A 20,330-nucleotide genomic window follows, 5' to 3' on the forward strand; every position below is an offset into this window, starting at 1 on the left:
TTAACCCTAGGAGAACACTATTGATTCAAATATTTTTGTTTTATTTTGAACTACCTTTACACATTCAAAATGGGTACTTATAAAGGGAAAAGGGTAGAAGCAACCCAAGTGTATGTTGGTGGATCAATAGATGAACAAAATATGGTATATACATACAATGGAATTTTATTCAGCCTTTAAAAGGTAGGAAATTCTGGTGCAACATAGTGACTATTAAGAATGTTATATCAAGTGAACTAAACCGATCACCAAAAAAAGAAAAATATCACATAATTTTGCTCATATAAGTTACGTAGAGTAGTTAAATTCATAGAGACAAAGTGAGAACTGTTTAATAAGTTCACAGGTTCAATTTTGCCTGATGAAGAGAATTCTGGAAACTGGTTCCACAGCAATATGAATGTGCTTAACACTACTGACCTGTATGCTTAAAGACAGGTACACAATAAATCAAAACCAAGAGCAGTCAGGAAGCTGAGGTAGGAAGGAAGATCATGAATCTGAGGTCAGCCTAGCCCACATAGAAGAACCTGTCTCAAAAAATAAATAAATAAATAAAACAAAAACAAAATTAAGTATATTGATTAGCCAAACAAAAAAATCATCAGGGGAATAAAAACATATCTCTGACATTCCAGTAATTGTCAACTATATAGTAGATAATTTAGCTATCAGCTAATGGGCTGAGAGGGCTTGGACCAGACGCAGCTGTGCTTCCATGGTAGAGAGAAGCAGGGCCTGAGTCTGGGCAGAAACAGTGCAGCAGGAGACCTCTGGGAAGAGTGACACAAGCTCCCAAATGTTTTCTTTGCCTAATTACGAATAAATCAGTTATTTTGTGAAGAAAATCTAAAAGCTAATAATTGTCACAAGAACTAAGTTTCTTTCTTTCTACTTTTCTCAGTGCATAATTAGGGGTGTGATCCTGATCAAACCACTTAACCTCTCTGGAGTTCGGTTTCTTCCAGGGAAATAGGAGGGGGCTGGATGTAATAGTGTCTAACTTTCCTCCCAACAATAAAATCCTGATCCTGTGCCAAAATACTATGATTTCTTCTTCCTTCTCATCATCTAACTAGCCCCTCCCTTGTATGGTACCACACACAATGTAATTTAACTTATCTTGTCTCCTTTCAACATTTTAAATTTTTCTCAAATTATTTCGTTAAATAGGAAATATGAAATATAGTCAAGCTCCAGTGGCTCCCACCTGTAATACTAGCTATACAAGAAGCTGAGGTCACAGTTCAAAGCCAGTCTGGATAGGAATGTCTATGATATTTTTATTTCTAATTAACCACCATTTTTATAAAAGCCAGAAATAGAGCTGCAGTTCAAGTGATAGAGAGAGCTAGCCATGAGCACAAAAGCATGTAGGTCAAGCCCCAGGACTGGCATACACATACACACACACACACACACACACCAGGAAAATTTTACATTTTCTACATCATGAGGGGTATACTTTCATTTTTCCCAGACACATGTTTCCTTTACTAATAAAACCATATACTTTGCTTCAATTTAAATGATAAAGGAAAACAACAAATTATCTCCTTCCTCCTATTCCTCTCAGAAGTCACCAACCATTTCACTGCTTTGGAGACCTCCTTCAAGAAAACTGAGGAGTGTGATAAGGTGAAATGTTTTCTTTGAAAATTCTTTCTTAACTTGAAAGGAAATAAATTGAACTAAGACAGCCTATCACTTATGGCAGATTCTGTATTGAACATCTCTCAGCTGAAAAATAAAACTCTCTGGACAAAGAATAAAAGCAGTCTATCCCATAATAATATGATCTTGTGGGCAACAAAATATGGGAAGAGAATTGAGTTTTTGCTTCTTATTTTCTTACTTTTCCCCTGTTTAAAAAAAAGATGGTCATAACCAGAGTGGACATTCAGTTGCTATGCAGAGGTATAGCCTAATCTGTGCTCATGGCTGGCCTCACTCCTAAACAGCCTTCCTGATTGGTCACAGTTCTGATTGGTGAGACAGCCATTCTCATTGACACCCATGCTATTCAATCATTAAATAGTTCGCTATTGCTCCTATCTACCACTCAGCAATAGAAATTCTGTGATTTCTGATTGTGTATTTGTAAATAATAATAGTAATAATACAAGATGAAAAGGATGGGAAGAATAACAGAAACTCATACAGGAATATATATGTAGCTATTTTGTACTTATCATCTGTAGCTTATGTGATTGTTTGTTGTTGTTGTTGTTGTTGTTTTGTCAGTTGTGGTGCCTGAACTCTGGGCCTGGCGCTGTCCCTCAGCTCTTCAGCTCAAGGCTAGCGCTCTACCACTTGAGCCACAGGGCCACTTCTGACTTTTTTTTCTGCTTATGTGGTGCTGAGGAATCAAATCCAGGGCCTCGTGCATGCGAGGCAAACATTCTACCACTTAGCCACCTTCCCAGGCCTATGTGATTGTTTTTTAATAAACATACTTAATAAGCTATTACATATAGGACTCTATTCTTTTGACAAATGGGCTGGATTAAACAATAGCTTTTTCTCTTCTTGGTTATATCATAGTAGCACAACCTGATTGTCAAACATCTATATGATTCATTACTGGGCCTACCAAAAGCCACTCTTTATTCCCATTGAATTTAATTGTCATTTTTCAGATCGTCAGTAAACTCTTAGGGTCTTGGGGAAAAATTATTTATTTCCTGAAAATAAGGTTTAGTTACTTCTCTTGGATAAGCAGTTTATAGTTGGGGAGTAATATAGAATTTTCATCAATGGCCATGACCAGTGTTATCCTCATATTGCTTGAAAGATTTCTCATGATTGTATAAATATTAACCTTGACATACTTGTTGACATGTGCAAAAGAATCCTCTGTAATTGCTAAGCTTCTATTTACTTCTTCAACCTCCATATCTGTGTGTTGATATTCACATAGATGTATACCAAAATAGATTTAAGAAATTACAAAAATATAGTACAGTGAATGAAATAGTAAGAAACACCTATAAAAAGGCTTGGAAAAAATTATATTAAGTGAAGTAAGCCAGGCCCAAAGAAACATAGGTCCCATGGTTTCCCTTATTTGCAATATCTAGTATATGTATGAGTCAAGCGGAAAAGGTCAGATAATGTGATGTTAGGAAAACGAACCCTTAAATATGTATTTTAATGTTTTTTTTTCTTTCATGCATGTGTTTCTAACGCATTTATAAGATTATTTCTTTGTTGCTTTGTATGTCCCTCCCCCACAGTGTAACCTCCGCTTTCACTATATTTGATGTCAGCATAACTTGTGGAGGAGATGGGGACAAACAAGTCGTTTAAGGATTCAGGTGGACCTGTTGCAACAATGAGAAGTACAAAATATCATGTCAAAAACGAGCTTTACAATGTCGGTGGGGGGGGGTGGGAGGGGGGGAAGGATCGGGTGGGGGGGAGGGGGGAGGCTGGGAAGGGAGGTGAAGGGTAAACAAAGGAGGAGGCTGCAATGCTTGGTAAGAAATGTATGCATTATCCTGCCCATGTAATTGTAACCGCTCTGTACAGTATGTTCTCAAATAAAATAAAATTAAATTAAAAAAAAAAGAAACACCTATAAATGAAGCTAAGATCCCCCACAAAAAAGTCTAATAAAATCCCCCTACACACTTGTGGTAAAATAATCAGAAGTATCAAGGACAGAACATAACCTATGACATAGTTAATTTCACCTATTTGGTCAAAAAAAATACACTAGCTGATTAGAAGAACTGTTCCTGGCAATGAGGTATAAAGAAAATCTTCAGGTCATTTGAAAGATGGTTCTGTGTAAGTGAATAGAGCTTTCAAAATGAAGACTATGAAAGTTTGCATAATACCACTTTCCTAGTAAGGGCAGCTATAAAAGGGATAAAATACAGAAATATCTGTTTCTAATCATCAAAAGCAATTGCATCAGACACAAGAAGATTCTGAACAAAAGAGAACTGCAGGGAAGCAAGCCAACATTTTGTGCCATATTCTCCCTAAAATCTTTGTTGCTTTCTAAATTTCCCATGATGAAAAGCCAGAGTACTGTGCCATTTAAATCAGGCCCAGTGGAGATTAATGCAATACCTCAGGTACAGCCCTGTGAAGAGAATCATTCCACTCTGAAGACCTGTAAAAATAAGGGCACAAATTAATATATGCTTGCCCATATTCTATATATAATACAATCTACAATCAGGATACTAAAAATTCAATAAACGATGTCATTTTGAAGAAGGTGTGATAAAGGTGGGAGTATAATGGGAGAAGAATCACATAGCAGTCATTGATCCAAAAAGTTGTGAAATCTGCATGAACATTTGTCACCAGGCGCTTGATTAAGATTTGGTTGTAGAAGCTGCTTTCCAGAGCTCTGATTTCTCATCCTCTAACATCTAAACTTCCTTTGATACAATAAACAAGTTGGCAATAGTAGTTAAGTCATGCCTCATCTTGATTTTTATCCATATAAGATCAGGAACCTAGACATCTCTTTTTAATTTAAACTGTCTCTGTCCCTTAATCCAAGTTTGTGATGCTTTTGTCAGTACAATTTCCTTAAAGATTATGTGTGGCCTATTGAAAGTCGTGGTGTTCACCCCACCAAACACAAAGTTCCCACACATTGCTTTGTCCCGAAAGTGATAGTGCTAAGAAACAACACCCTTGAGATTCTTAGGGGAAAAAAAATTATTCCACTGAAAGAATTTTTAAGGTACACCCCTAAATCTTTTTGAAATATTCAAGTCTAGCCCTTGAGATAAATCCTAGGTGAAGTATTAATTTGATAGTCATCACAATATTCAGTGGCTGAGAACCAGATATTGTTCCACTTTTATACTTAGCCTTCAGTCCTTTAATTAACTTCTCTCATTTCCACTTTAAACTAGAAAATTTCTTCCTTAGTTCCCCTCTCTCATTTGTATACTCTCTTTTGTATACTTTACCATCCATGTTGTTATGGTTTGGGTATAATGTGTCCTCCCAAAAGGCTCATATATTGTTTATTTCCTAGCTGCTGATTCTATTTACATGATTGGATAATGAGGATGCTATCTTTTTGCTAAAATTAAAAGCTGAGTATCCAGTGACAACAGGACGTAAACCATGGGGGGCGGGGGAGAAACACAAAAGAAAATAAAAGTCATGAGTACATTGAGAATAACAGCAACAAAGAAAAACCTCCTATGTCCATGTCTTGGAGATCAGTTCACTAGGCATCATCTTATACAGTCACATGTACATAGCTATTGAGCTATTCTGCTCATATGCTAAGATTATCCTAGATGTTTACTAGTATTTGATTTTGGTACTCTGGGTATTGTATATATGTTTATCTGAACTAGGGAAGGGAAGGGGAACAACAAAACGGTGAGACAAAGGACAAAGTAGGAACTTATGCAACAGCAATACTCACAAGACAATATGTTGGAAATGATTTGTACAACTTGTGTGTAGGGGATTGGGAGGGAAAGAAGGAGAAAAATGAATGAGGGGATAAAAAGTTAGACAAGAAATGTAATCACTACCTTACTTATGTAACTGTAACCCCTTTGTACATCACCTCAACAATAAAATTTTAAAAAAAACTGAGTATACTATTCAACCCCTTTGGAAAGCAGTACAGAGATTCCTCAAAAGACTACACATAGAGCTCTCCTATGACCCAGAATTCCAATTTTGGGCATTTACCCAAACAATAACAAACAAGGCTATACTGAAGCTACCAGCACAACTATGTTTATCTCAGCATTATTTACGATAGCTAAGATATGGAACCAACCCAGATGCCCCTCAGTAGATGAATGGATCAAGAATATGTGGTATATATATACAATGGAATTCTATGCCTCTATCAGAAAGAATGATACCACCCCATTGGTTAGGAAATGGAAAGACTTGGGAAAAATCATATTAATGAAGTAAGCCTGGCCCAAAGAAACATAGGTCTCATGGTTTCCTTTATTTGCAATAACTAGTATATGTCTAGGACAAGTAGAAAAGGTCAAAAGCTATGTACATATGACCATATAAGATGATGCTAAGTGGAATGATCCCCAAGATAGGGACACAAGAAGTTTTATCTTTCTTGCTCTTGTTTTTAATGTACTTATAATGTACTATGTGAATTTTTTGCTTCTTTTCTATGTTCTTCGCCCCATGGTATAACTCCTGTTTTCACTGTTTTTGATGTCAGTGCCCTGCATCCTGTATATACATTTTTCTAATTTGGGGAGGGGAAGAGAAATAACAAAATGCTGAAACAAGGATACAGGTGGACCCCTTGTAACAATGAGATGTGCAAGACACTATGTTGAAAATGAACTTTACAACTTTGGTGGGGGGAATGAGGAGTTGGAGAGGTGGGGAGGAAAGTGATGGTAAGGAAAAACAAAGGAGTGGGTAACAATGCTCGATAGGAAATGGACTCATTACCTTACTCATAACTGTAACCCTTATGTACAGTATCTTTACAATAAAAAATATATACAAAAATGAGTATAATGATTACCCAAAAAAGAAGGGAATTAAGAAGAAAGGAAGAAAGAGAGAGAGAGAGAGAGAGAGAGAGAGAGAGAGAGAGAGAGAGAGAGAGAGAGGGAAAGAGGGAGGAAGGGAGGAAGAGAAAAACAAACAAAGAAGAAAACAAATACCAATAGGCTTAAGGACATGAAATAGTCATTGCATAAATGAAGTAAATAGTCTTAAGCTAAATTTTCATAAACTATTTTTATCATTGCTATTTATAAGAGACATACTTCTAGTATAATGGACCCATAAATAACAAAAAAATTTTAAAAGCACGAAAACAGATTAGTTATAAAAATAAAACTGATGTACTATACTCATATCACACAACATAGATTTTAATAAATAATCATTACATGTAGCTTAGCACTATTGAGCTGTATACTTTAAAATGATTAAGATGGTACCTTTTATGCTACATATCTTCTACAGTTAAATATTTTAAACAAAGAAGGAAGCAGTACTAGAAATAAATAGGGATTTTATAATGATAAAGGAGTCAACCTACAAGAAAAATAAAACAATTCTGAATTTGCATTTTTATGGCATAGGCTCCAAAATCCATAATGTAAAATCTGAAAGAACAGGAATAATAAGCAAGTAATTCCTTAGGAGACATATAATTGTGAGCTTCATAGCTCTACCTCCTATATTATTCCCTTCATATTGGCATTCTAGGGAAATTTAAAATATAGTTTAGTAAAAACAAGTTCTTGGAAGAGAAGTTCATTAATTCCAAATATATTGATCAACAATCAATTTGCTTGGTCTATGGATAACCTTGGGATAGCTAGAAGAATGCATGACCTACACAGATATCAAATACTCCCCTAATCAGAAAAGTAAATATTAAGATGAATCACATCCAGTTTGCCAGTGATTGTTGACATTTATGTGTGTTTGTTTATTTTTTTCTTTACACATCACCTCTAAAAATACAATTAGCCTTTATCCAAGAAAATATGCTCAGTTACTGGAAGACTGAAGAGGCATAAGTTTACCTGCTTTCACTTTGGATGGGTGGTATAAAGATGGAACTTTTGATATGTCCAACTCTATCAGTTTGTAATCACAAAGAAAAGAAAGAAGATGGGGTAGAATAAGGTCATAGTATTGTTTTTTTCATTTCCATCCCACCCTAGCCCAAGACCCTACAAAACTGACCATGAAAAGTCCACTAATCCATCAGGAATTGTAGAAAATCCATGTCCATTCCCAACTGTTGTAGACTCAAGAATTTGATGGGAATTCATCACACATAGAGTACATGGCTACAGAAAAGATTCCTTCTGACACACAGGTGTGCCTCCATCTGCCCTCACACTCAGCTATCTTCTTCCACTCTGAGCAGAATAAGGGGATTCACAAGTACAATCAGATGTGGATAAATTTTACGTAATCTCTGTAAGTGAAAATACTAATCTTAAATCCATGGAACACTCTTTCATTAAGTTTCTTTTTAAAAAGAAAGCCTGTCATAAAACTGGATTCTTTCTGTTTTCTGTAAATAAAGTCTGTAAATATGACTCTTTTGATCAATAATCTTGGAAGATTTTTTTTAATATTTTTATTGTAAAGATACTGTACAGCGGGGCTACTGTTACATGAGTAAGGTAATGAGTACATTTCCTATTGAGCATTGTTACCTCCTCCTTTGTTTTTCCCCTACCATCCCTTCCCTCCTCACCTCCTCAACTCCTCCCTCCCCACCCCCAAAGTTGTAAAGTTTGTTTTCAGCATAGTGTCTTGTACGTCTCATTGTTACAATGGTTCAACCTGTATCCTTGTTATTCCCCTTCCCCTCCTTAATTTAGAAAAATGTAGGGCACCGACATCAAAAACAGTGAAAATAAGTGTTATTCCATGGGGGAAGAACATACAAAAGAAACAAAAAATCACATAGTACATTAAAAACAACAGCAACAAAGAAAAAACCTCTGTATCCTCATCTTGGGGTTCACTTCATTTATCATCATTTTATATGCTCACATTTGCATAGCTTTTGACCTTTTCTACTCATCTGGTAAGATTATCCTAGATGTATACTAGTTATTGCAAATAAGGGAAACCAAGGAACCTATGTTTCCTTGGCCCTGGCTTACTTCACTTAATATAATTTTTTCCAAGTCTTTCCATTTCCTAGGGTGGTGTCATTCTTTCTGATGGAGGCATAGAATTTATATATATACATATATATGTATATATACATATATATACACATATATACATACACACACATATATGTATGTATGTATATATATATATATATATATATATATATCACGTCTTCTTGATGAAAGATGTTTTTAACACAATCTTGGACATCTAGCTGTCTTTCTACAAGTTTTATCTTAATCTCTATGGGCAATGGATTGGATATAATCATATGGTTATATGGTAAAACAGGAAAAAATAGGAATTTTATGGGGAGCAAAAAGGCAACATTTATAGCTACTCTATGTCCTCATTCACTCCAGATATTTGGACAAATGTAAGTAAAATTTAGAACCCCAAACTTGGAACCGATTGCTTGATTTTATTAACCACTTTTCTAATACACTTGATTAGCCAACTCACAACATAAAACAAATGATATATTTGACTTCCCCATTCTAATTTCAACACTAGTAGAGAAAAGTAAAAACATTCCAGTGTGCTGTAGAGGAGGGAGAGAAATATTCTGATAGTTCACAATGTATCATGATTAATTAATGTGGAATACATGCACTTGGAGCTAGATAATGACTGAGGCACTAAGGTACACACACACACACACACACACACACACACACACACACACACACCACTCAAGGGCAGAGTATCCCTGGAGATATTAAAGAGCTGTTCAGGTGTAAAATGTGTTGTATTAACATTAGTTATTGTGCACTGAGCATTTTCAAAGCAGATTTTTATAGTTTAGCTTAAAGAATTTTTTTTGCCTTTAGCAAGCATTAAGAAAAGAAATCAAATGGCATTACTGTAACTCAAAAGTGGAAGGTAGAAGCAAGTTACATACTTTAGGTACTTCATATTTTAATATAGTCTTTTCTTCTACTCTAGAAAATTAGAGGTTTACAAAATAAAAGAGTAGAACAGGTTGCACAAGGGTTAAAATCACTTCAAAAAATCATTGACTTTTAAGCATAACCCCTGACCAGGCCACTGTTTTCTAGTGTTTTATGTAAAATTCAAAATTGAATTTTCCAATATACTTGGAAAATTAAATTCCCTTGAGAACTTTACAAGATTCTACATTTTGCTACCAGAGAAATAGAACATTAACATAAATTGCACAATATTGGTCTTTTTTAATCAAAATCTCAACAGGATCCTGAGCAGTAACATGCCTCAAAGAAAGCACTACTGAGAGCAGAAGAAAAGCTCCTCTTTATGCAAGCCTGTCCTGACTATCAGGAGTCACATAATGGATGAAGGATGCTCAGCCAGAGAACTAGTCATTGCTGCCAATAGTTGGACGTGCAGTTAGGCTGTCATTTACTCCTAGTGATTTGAGTAAAGAAATCACCAAAATGAGGTTTTAAGCACTTTAATTTCTAGACCTATAGCCCTAATAAAGTGAATAATTAACAACCTAAAGAAAAAGCAGTGGGGAAAATGGCAAGGTACATGGCCTGGCATAGAATTTCTCCCACATGTGATTCTGTGACTTAGAGAAATAATTTAACCTCAGTTTTCTTTCATTTTTCAATTTTATTTTATTTTATTATTGTTACTGTAGAGGCGCTATACAGAGAGGTTACAGTTATAATATCCTGGATTCAAAGGAGACTCTGAGACATCCAGTTAAAGGAGTTAGAAACCTTATTACAGCCACACAGGGTCCACTTCCTATTACCGGGAAAGTAGGAGAATGGCCCTGAGCTCAGGATAGGATGGGTTTTTATAGGGGTAGGTTACATAGAGTTACATAGATGAGCTATGCAAGGCAGGTTTGGCACATTTTCATTGGTTATGGTTATATGACCTTCCAAGTTCATTTGTTCTTTATGGTAAATATCATATGTAAAAATTTTCAATAGGCTGACCATAGTGGGAACACTTGGTGGTCTTCAATTGGAGAGAACAGTGGTGGTTTCACCTGTGGGCTTAAGACCTTGTTACTGAGGCAAATAAAGCAAGATTATAGAAGCAAAATATAGCCTTGAGTCACAAGAGCATACGCAAAACATAATCTTGAATTGGTCAGCATGATCAATACTATCAATGCTATTGGCACTATTACAGAAATGATTTTTATTATATGCTCTTGATCTATACAGCAACTCAGTGCAGCTGATGATGAACCTCAAGGTTGTCAGTAGCCTTCTGCAAAGTTTGTGGCAAACAGCAAAACTGCCAGCTTGGTAAACTTGAGTGAGGGAGAGATGTTCTTTTACTTTCTAGCAAGGATAGAAAAGAGGCTAAGGCTGGTTACTGGTCAGCCTTTGCCTGGGGTTTTTCTTTATCAAGAGGCTTTGCCCTTTATCAATAATTATTGTTCCATCTCCTGATTTTACATTTTGGTTCTCATGGATATCCTTCTATTCCAAGGGAAAGGGGGCTAAGAGGGGAGAGTAAATTTCTAACAGCAGGAGGGACTGAGGCCAGACAATAGGAGGAACTTTCTGCCATTGTATAGCAACTCAGATATCACAAGTACTATTCTTTTTGAACCATATCTCTCATCCCTCCTCTCAGTTTTTCCCTCCCATCCTCACCCACAAGATGTAAAGATGTACAGTTCATTTTCCACACAGTGTCTAGTAAGTATCACTGTTATATTTGTTCACCTTTTGTTCCACCTTTTTGTGCACCCCCACCCTACCAAATATAAATTATCAAATAAGATGAAAGGAAAACAAAAACAGCAACAACAGCAACTAAACAACATCACACTAAAGCTACCAGCACAATCATGGTCATTGCAGCATTGTTGCCCATAGCCAAGGTATGGATTCAACCCAGATGCCCCTCAGTGGATAAATGGATCAAGAAAATGTGGCATATGCACAATGGAATTTTACTCATCCATCAGAAGGAATGATATTGTACCATTCATAAGGAAAGAACATGACAAAATTATATTAAGTGAAGTAAGCTAGATCTAAAAAAAATAGGTTGTATAGTTCCCTTCATTTGTAGTAGCTAGAATGTGCCTATAAATCTACAAGTAAACACACTGAATGAGATACACACACACACACACACACACACACACACACACACACTAGGACATGATAAATTATATAGGTCTCCAGACATTCATACATTGAGTGTGGCAATATACATAGGAATAGTTAACAAAGGCTCAATAGCTATGTGCATATGATCATTTAAAATAATATTTTATGAAGTCGACTCAATTTTGTTACATGTAGAAGAAAAATAATAATGGCACCTGCTTTGTAGATAGTAGTGAATTTGACTGTAATCATTAAAAGCTATCTTATTTCAGTACTCCACTTTCTTGCCTGTTGTGGATGTTGAATTAAGAAAAGACTTTCTGGGGTTGGAGGGTTGGCTCAGTTTGCAGAGCACTAGCCCATGAGTAAAAGTGGAAAGAAAGGAAGAAAAGAAGAAAGAAAGAAGGAAAGGAAGGAAGGAAGGAAGGTAGGAAGGAAGGAAGGAAAGAAGGAAGGGAGAGAAAGAAAGAAAGAACAGAGAAAGAGTAGAGAAAGAAAGAAAGAAAGAGAGAGAGAGAGAAAGAGAGAGAAGGAAAGGAAGAAAGGAAGGAAGGAAGGGAGGAGGGGAGGAAGGGAGGAAGGGAGGGAAAGAGGGAGGGAGGGAGGGAGGGAGGAAGGGAGGGAAACAGGGAGGGAGGGAGGGAGGGAGGGAGAGAGGGAGGAAGAGAGGGAGGAAGAGAGGGAGGGATGGAAGGACGGACAGAAGGATATTACATGCTCTTTCTTGTCCAATACAATGATTAGCTGGAATACTGTTTGAAGAGGATCAGAGGGCTTTCCCCTAAGATACCTGAGACTTTATTATCTGTTTCAGTCCAGCCCTCAGAAATGCAGAAGCAGAATACTGGTGTTTTTAGGAATAAGAAACAGATCCTTCTCTAAAAAATCAGAATTACATGAACTCAGTTTCTTGGGGCTCATTTGGTCAACTAAAACTCATTTAATTTATAGCAAAAATTTTAATTGGCACAAGAACCAAATGCATACATTTAAACATCTTTCTCATTCTCTCCTGGAATACAAGCCTAGATAAAATCAAGCAGTCAAGCAACCAATCAATCATAGGTAAAAGGACACACATCCCTCTGAAAAATTAGTTGTGTTCCAGTCATAAGACCATCTGAAAGGTAGACTGAATCCTAGGATCCAAGACTAGCATTTTTATGCAACTGTACCACATGCAATGCAGAAGAGGTAGAGCAAAATGTATAGGAGGAATGTGTCAGGAGATGGAGCTGAAAAGTAAGCAGGATTGGTGCATCTGCCATATATGTTTTCTTATAAGATACTTATAAATTTCTGTGAAAGCAGTCTAGACCTTATATTGGAGTTCTACAAATTTTCCTGGTTTTGAGTCAGATTTTTAAAAAAATAACTTTTCAGGTTGAGTCAAGACACTCCTGCTGTTTACAAATGCCCCCTAGTCAGCAATCACGCAGCTGAGATGGCCCCAAGGCAAGATTGATCCTTTGTTTTGTTTCTTTCTGTTCTGGTAGCTGTTTCAACATCCTGGTGGGAGTATCTGGGGAGTGGATCAGAAAGCTTAGATGCTTGTTTAAATTGCATACTAACATGTGCCAAACCAGGTAAAATAGTATTTGTGAATTATTATGATTCTTGAAATAAGCAATTGTTGTACTTAGTATTATTGTACTCTGACTTTTCCATTTAAATACCCTGATATATCTGTGAAGATATTGCTGATTTGAAATACAGACAAAGATAAAATAATAAAGGGATCTAAATTTACATGAACTTGTGTAAAAATGTTCCTACTAAAGGCTTTTATTAACTGAGAAATTAACACTCACTTGTAATCTCAACATTTGGAAGAATGAGGCAAGAAGATCATGAGTTAAAATCCAATCTGGACTAAGTAGAAAGATCAAGGCCAGATTGAGCTACAAAGCTAGACTTTGTCTCAAAGAAAAAATAATTGCATGTTTAAATCAGTTTTATACCAGTGTCAAAAACTTTTAGAAAACTAAACTATTAGAACTATTAGGAAATTTAATTTTTAAAGGAAAAATAGTAGCCAACAAAAAAGATGAAAAAAATGCCAAACAAAAAGACATGAGAGAAAAATCCAGTCACATTTATAACAATAAATGGTGTTAATTTAGACAGGAGAAAAGAAAAATGAATTCTAATTTGATATTAATAATGTTATTATTGATTTTATATTAATAACAATATTTGTTAACTAATTACTATGTATAAAGCATTGCTCCAGACATTTTTGTACGGACTTTCTGACTTAGCCATCACAAAATGCCAGTGAAGTAGGCACTATCCTACCCAACTTATAGACACAGAAAATAGTTTTGCAAAAAGAGATTGTAACAAGTGGTTGAGAAAGATTTTATTTCCTCTGTGACTTTGGGACAGTTTTGGGGATTTTTGTACATAAACAGTAGTGTTCAGTGCTGTGCAGAGGGCATTACAAGTTGTCAATAGCATACAAATCCTGTGTGACAACACAACATGAATCACCTTTTAAGAAAACCAAACACACTGTGGAAACCTGTTCTGTAACTCATTCCCCACAAATGTAATGCTACATTGTCCAAGAGTTCAAGAAAACTAGAGAGAACTGAGTTGGCCCATAAAGTCTGTTATAGCTCAATCTCCCAACACCACCTTACAGAAAGGGTGTTTTGTACAACATCCAACAATAAGAATCAATGAGAAGTAAATTAAGATGAGTTAAGAATCTGAAAGAAGGTGATAGAAGAGGCAGCTAGGCTGAGGTTTTCCCTTCCATGATAGCTAAATATTTCATCTTCCTCAAGCAAGTGAGATGACAAACCCGCACCTAATTAAACTGTACAGTGACTGTGTTCTGCCACCTTTAAAAGAATGACAGACATATTGTCTCACTGGTACGTTACAAAAATCAATGGCTGACATTTACTCAATGAAATACAAATTGAGATTAGCTACTTTCACTTTTTATTCAGCAAATTCAAGCCTGCAATCAATTCTTGTGCAAGTGTAAACTGTAGAAATTGGTTTTAAATTGATTTGTTTCTTCCTTAGCTAATTACGCCGTACAAGTAAGTGAATAATCAATTGCTAACCTTACTCTTACTGTATACATTTCAATGAGCAAAACAAGTTTGTCAAAGATGAGTATTATTATAGTCTTTTCAGAGAGGCTGCTAAATGGTCCACACAATTGTAATACATCAGCTATTTAACGATAATTTAAAAGACTCTTGTATTTGTTGAACAAATATAAAACTTCCCCTGCTGTTATTAGTTAAATTTACAGAAAATTCTCAATTGAATTGAGAGTCTGCTTAGAAAACTATAACAATATAGAGAGTTCTTATTAGCTGCTATCAGGTAATGCTTATTATACAATGGAGTTGTTATACAATTATGGAGTCAGAAAATTTGAACTTCAAATTCTAGGTCTTTCACTCCTTGATCTAAAAAGAATCCTAATCCTAGGTATGTGACCAAATGAAAAGAGGGCCTATGTTCACCAAACATTTGTGATTAAATTCATTGTTCATAAAAAAAACTGGCTATCTCCATCATTCCCATCAATTATAATACATGCAAATTAACTGTAGCAACTTTATTCAATGAAGTACTACTCAGATGTGAGAAAGCATAAACTTCTGGTATTCACAGCCTGAATGAAGCACATAGACATCATTTTGACCCAGTATAAAAGAGTATAAACCCATCCTATGATTCTATTTATGTGTATTTCAAGCAAGGCAAAAGTAATAGATGGCTATAGTGACAATCATTTTAAATCTAAATTGTATATATTTAAGGTCTACAGAATGATGTTTTAATAAACACACATAGTAAACTAGTTATTGGAGATGGGCTAAACATCACATACTTTGGAGCTACTCTCTTAGCAAATTTGAAGTACACAATACAGCATTAACACTTTAGTCACCACACTATACCTTAAATCTCTAGAATGTATTCACCTCTCATGAAACTGCATGCACTTTGACTATTAATTAGCTCCCTATGTTTCATTCATTTTAATCTAAGTAACCCTCATATTACTACTATGAATTTGACCTTGAGAAAAGTCTCTCGGTAATTTTCTTTCTACATCTGGCTTGTTTATTTAATATAATGCCTCCAGTTTCATTTATGTCATTGTCAATAGTAAGATTTCCTTTTAAGGCTGAATAATATTTATCTATGTATGTATCTAAATCTATACAGATTTCCATAATGACTATACAAATTTATATTCTACCTGATTATTTTTGGAAGTTCTTTAATTGAGAAGTTGCATCGAGGAACCTTCTAGACAACATAAAATGTTCTATACCTCCACCTGAGTGACGGTTACAACTGCATATAAAGGTAAAAGTCACATATTTTAGTTAGGCATTTAGCTACTCAGGAGGCTGAGATCTAAGGATTACAGTTCCAAGTCAACCCAGGGAGAAAAGTCCAATTAACCACCAAAAAGCTGGATGTGGAACTGTGGCTTAAGTAGGAGATTATTTGTCTTGAACAAAAAGAAAAAAGAAAGAAAAGAAAAACAAAAAGCTCAGGGACAGCACCAGGCCCTGAGTTGAAGGCCCTGAGTTCAAGACCCAGGACTGATACACACAAAATGTCATTTACTTCAATGCCATCCCATTATTTTCAAAATGCTACATTTCTTCACTTACTATGTGACCTGAGATAAATTACCTTTCAAAGTCAGTTTCCTCATATATAAAATGGGGATAATAACCCAACAGTGGTATAATTGTAACAATTTATATAAAGTTTTCAGCATATAAGGTGGTTTTAACAAATGTTGCCTACTCTCATTTCTTTCTAAAAATATAGCCATTAAAAGGCAGGAGTAGGGGTCATAAACTGCTTCAGGAATCATAATCAAGGCAGAAGCTAATATCACAAATATATATGGTTATAGGTCTGTGGTTTCATTTTTGGGTATTCAGTTCTATTCCATTGGTCCTGAAGTCTGTCCTTGTGCCAGTACAAAACCGTTTTGATTACTATGGCTTCGTAGAAGAGGTTGAAAATTGGTATTGATATTCATCCAGCACTGTTCTTTCTGTTAAGGATCGTTTTTGCTATTCGGGTTCTTTTATTGTTCCATATGAATTTTTGGATTGCCTCTTCTATTTCCTTGAAGAATGAGGTTGGAATATTGATAGGTATAACATTGAATTTGTAGACAGCCTTGGGAAGTATTGCCATTTTCACGATGTTGATCCTTCCAATCCAGGAGCATTAGAGGTTTTTCCACTTTTTAAGTTCTGTTTTGATTTTCTTTTTCAGGTTTTTGAAGTTTTCATCATAGTGGTCCTTCACTTCTTTGGTTGTTAATTCCTAGGTATTTTATTTGTTGTGGGGCTATTATGAATGGAGTTGCTTTCCTGATTTCAGCCACACTTTTCTCATTGTTGGCATACAGAAAAGCCATTGATTTTTGAGTGTTAATTTTATACCCTGCTACTTTGCCAAAGTTTTGAATCAGCTTGAGTAATTTGGGAGTGGAGTCCATCGGATTCTTTAAATGCAAGATCATGTCATCTGCAAAGAGGGAGAGTTTAACTTCATCTTTCCCTATTTGGATCCCTTTTATGTTTGTATCTTGTCTTATTGCTGTAGCTAGGCATTCTAATACTAAATCGAAGAGAAGTGGAGAGAGTGGACATCCTGTCTCATTCCTGAGTTAAGAGGAAATGGCTTTAGTTTTTCACTATTAAGTATAATGCTGGCTGTAGGTTTGTCATATACAGCCTTTACTGTATTGAGGAATGTTCCATGGATTCCTAATTTTTCCAGAACCTTCATCATAAGGAGGTGTTGGATCTTGTCAAATGCTTTTTCTGCATCTATTGAGATAATCATGTGGTTCTTATCCTTGCTCTTGTTGATGTGATGAATTATATTAATTGATTTGTATATATTGAACCAGCTTTGCATCCCTGAAATGAATCCTGTTTGACCATGGTGTATGATTTTTTGGATGCATTGTTGAAGTCGATTTGCCAAAATTTTGCGTCAATGTTCATCAAAGAAATGGTTCTATAGTTCTCTTTCTTTGATGAGTCCCTGCCTGGTTTTGGGATGAGGGTTACGATGGCTTCATAGAATGAGTTCGATAGTGAAATTTCTCTTTCAATTTCATTGAAGAGTTGGAGGAGTATTGGTGTGAGCTCTGCTTTGAAGGCCTTATAGAATTCCACTGTAAATCCATCTGGTCCTGGACTTTTCTTAGATGGGAAGTCTCTTATTGCTGTTTCTATTTCAATGTTTGATATGGACCTGTTAAGATGGTTTAACTCATCTTGGTTTAGTTTTGGCATGTCGATATTTGCTAGGAAAAGGTCCATTTCTGCCAAGTTCTCAAATTTATTAGCATAAAGGCTTGAGAAGTATTCCCTTATAATGCTCGAATCTTGGTTGTTTCTGTGGTAATATTTCCATTCTCATCTCTGAGTTCATTTATTTGGGTGTGTTCTTTTCTTTTTCTGATAAGATTTGCTAAGGGTCTGTCAAATTTGTTAATTTTTTCGAAGAACCAACTCTGTTTTGTTGATTCTTTCTATGTTTTGGGGGGGGTTCTAATTTATTTAATTCTGATTTTATTTTTTTGAAGGCTTCTTGAATTTTTATTTTATGTCTTTCATTGGGCTTGAAGTCTTGGATAGTCCATCACTTAGTCCAACTTAATGAAGCCAATGTCCTTCGCATACTGGCGGAAACACTGCCGGCACATGTTGAGCCCGTACTTTTGGATCAGATCGTGGCAATTAGAGCACACGTGGTAAGAGCAAGATCCCTGGCCGAATTTTCGGGGGTGACTCCAGTAGAGCTGCTGGTGACCCATCTTGCTTCCACAGGTCCAACGAGGAAAAAAAAAAGCAATTCTGATTTTATTTTAATTATTTCTTTCCGTCTTCAATGTTTCTGAATTTGGACAAGTTTGCTTTGTGGCCTAAAATATGGTCTATTTTGGAAAATGTTCCATGTGCTGCTGAGAAAAACGTGTATTCTGATGCTGCTGGGTGAAATATTCAGTAGATGTCTATTAAATCTAGTTGATCTATGCAGTTGTTTAGATCTGCGGTTTCTCTATTGAGTTTTTGCCAAGTTGATCTATCTAGTGAGGATAGTGGTGTGTTAAAGTCCCCAACAATTAATATCTTTGGATCTATGTGAGATTTGAGGGAAAGTCGTGTTTCTTGGATAAATTTGGGTGCTCCGTTGCTTGGCGAATAGATATTTAGAATTGTGATATCCTCCTGAAGGAGAGATCCCTTAATTAGTATGCAGCGACCTTCTTTATCTCTTCTCACTAATTTTAATTTGAAGTCTATTTTGTCTGATATTAGGATTGCAACTCCTGCCTTCTTATCAGGGCCATTTGCTTGATAGATTTTGTTCCAGCCTTTCACTTTCAAAATGTGATTGTTTTTATGGGCAAGATGTGACTCCTGAAGGCAGCACACAGAAGGATCTTGCTTTTTAATCCAACTAGACAGTCTGTGTCGCTTAATTGGAGAGTTAAGTCCGTTAATGTTGAGAGTTAGGACTGAGAGGTGTTTGGGAATTCCTGTCATGTTATCCACCTTCTTGGGGGCTGTGACAACTGGGTTCTTTCTATGGTTCTTGGATTTGGTGCAGTTTGAGTGCAGTTTCTTGGCCTTTATTGTGGTCTTGTTGGTTTTGTATGTGTAGGACATCTTTAAGTATCTTTTGTAGGGCTAGTTTGGTGGACATACATTGTTTCAGTTTTTCTTTGCTATGGAAGGTTTTTATTTGACCTTCAGTTATGAAGGAGAGTTTAGCTGGGTACAGTATTCTTGGTTAATGATTGTTTGTCTTTAGGGCATGCATACATCATTCCAGGCTCTTCTTGCTTTGATTGTCTCTGCTGAGAAATCTGAGGTGATTCTAATTGGTTTCCCTTTATAGGTGATTGATCTTTTCTCTTTAACAGCTTTAAGGATCTTTTCCTTGGTCTGAATTGATCCTGTGAGGTTTATAATGTGAAGGTGGGATATCCTGTTCTAGTCTGGTCTATTTTGGGTTCTAAAAGCTTCTTGTATCTGAATAGACCTATCTTTTTCATTGGGAAGTTCTCTGTTAGGATCCTGTTAAACAAATTTCCTATACCATTAACTAATGTCTCTAGTGCTCCTCTACACCCATTATCTCAGATTGGGCCTTCTAATGGTGTCTTCCAAATGTCAAATAGATCTATCATATTTCTTGTGTTGTGCCCAGGTCGCAGGACCCCCACCAAGAAGACCACCGAGAGTCAGTCTTTACAGCTGTTTTAAGGTTTTATTTAAATGGGCTGCAGCTCGGGCCTCGTCCTACACTCCGACACAGCAGAGTCTAGGAGGAGAGCCCCAAACTAAAGATTTGCAGGGCTTATAAAGACACACAACCAACCACGTGTTTGGATTACCACCACGTGTTGCTCAGCTAGACAGAATTTGCTGATCTTAGGTTTAGTTTAAACAAGCAACAAGTGGTCACTGCCTCAAAACTTTAACCCTTCACTTGGATTTGTCTTGGGTAATTGTATCTTCTTTCTCTATAATATCTAGGCTGTCTTCAATCCCTGAGATTCAATCTTCTATGTGGTCTAACCTACTGTCAACA

At 36.0% G+C, this 20,330-nt stretch overlaps 1 protein-coding gene across 1 annotated transcript; it reads right to left on the reverse strand.

Annotated features, from left to right (window-relative positions):
- Positions 1–462: 462 nt before the first annotated feature.
- On the reverse strand, positions 463–18,577 carry LOC122112797 (40S ribosomal protein S29-like). Its single transcript, XM_042685745.1, has 3 exons — positions 18,376–18,577; positions 15,683–15,687; positions 463–474 (listed from the first exon to the last, which is right to left on the reverse strand). The coding sequence occupies exon 1, from the start codon at positions 18,544–18,546 to the stop codon at positions 18,376–18,378; it is 171 nt and encodes a 56-aa protein (XP_042541679.1). The 5' UTR covers positions 18,547–18,577; the 3' UTR covers positions 463–474; positions 15,683–15,687.
- Between the last annotated feature and the right edge of the window lie 1,753 nt (positions 18,578–20,330).

Source organism: Dipodomys spectabilis, unplaced genomic scaffold (genome assembly GCF_019054845.1).
Source record: "Dipodomys spectabilis isolate Male_0828 unplaced genomic scaffold, ASM1905484v1 ptg000095l, whole genome shotgun sequence".
Lineage (NCBI taxonomy): Eukaryota > Metazoa > Chordata > Mammalia > Rodentia > Heteromyidae > Dipodomys > Dipodomys spectabilis.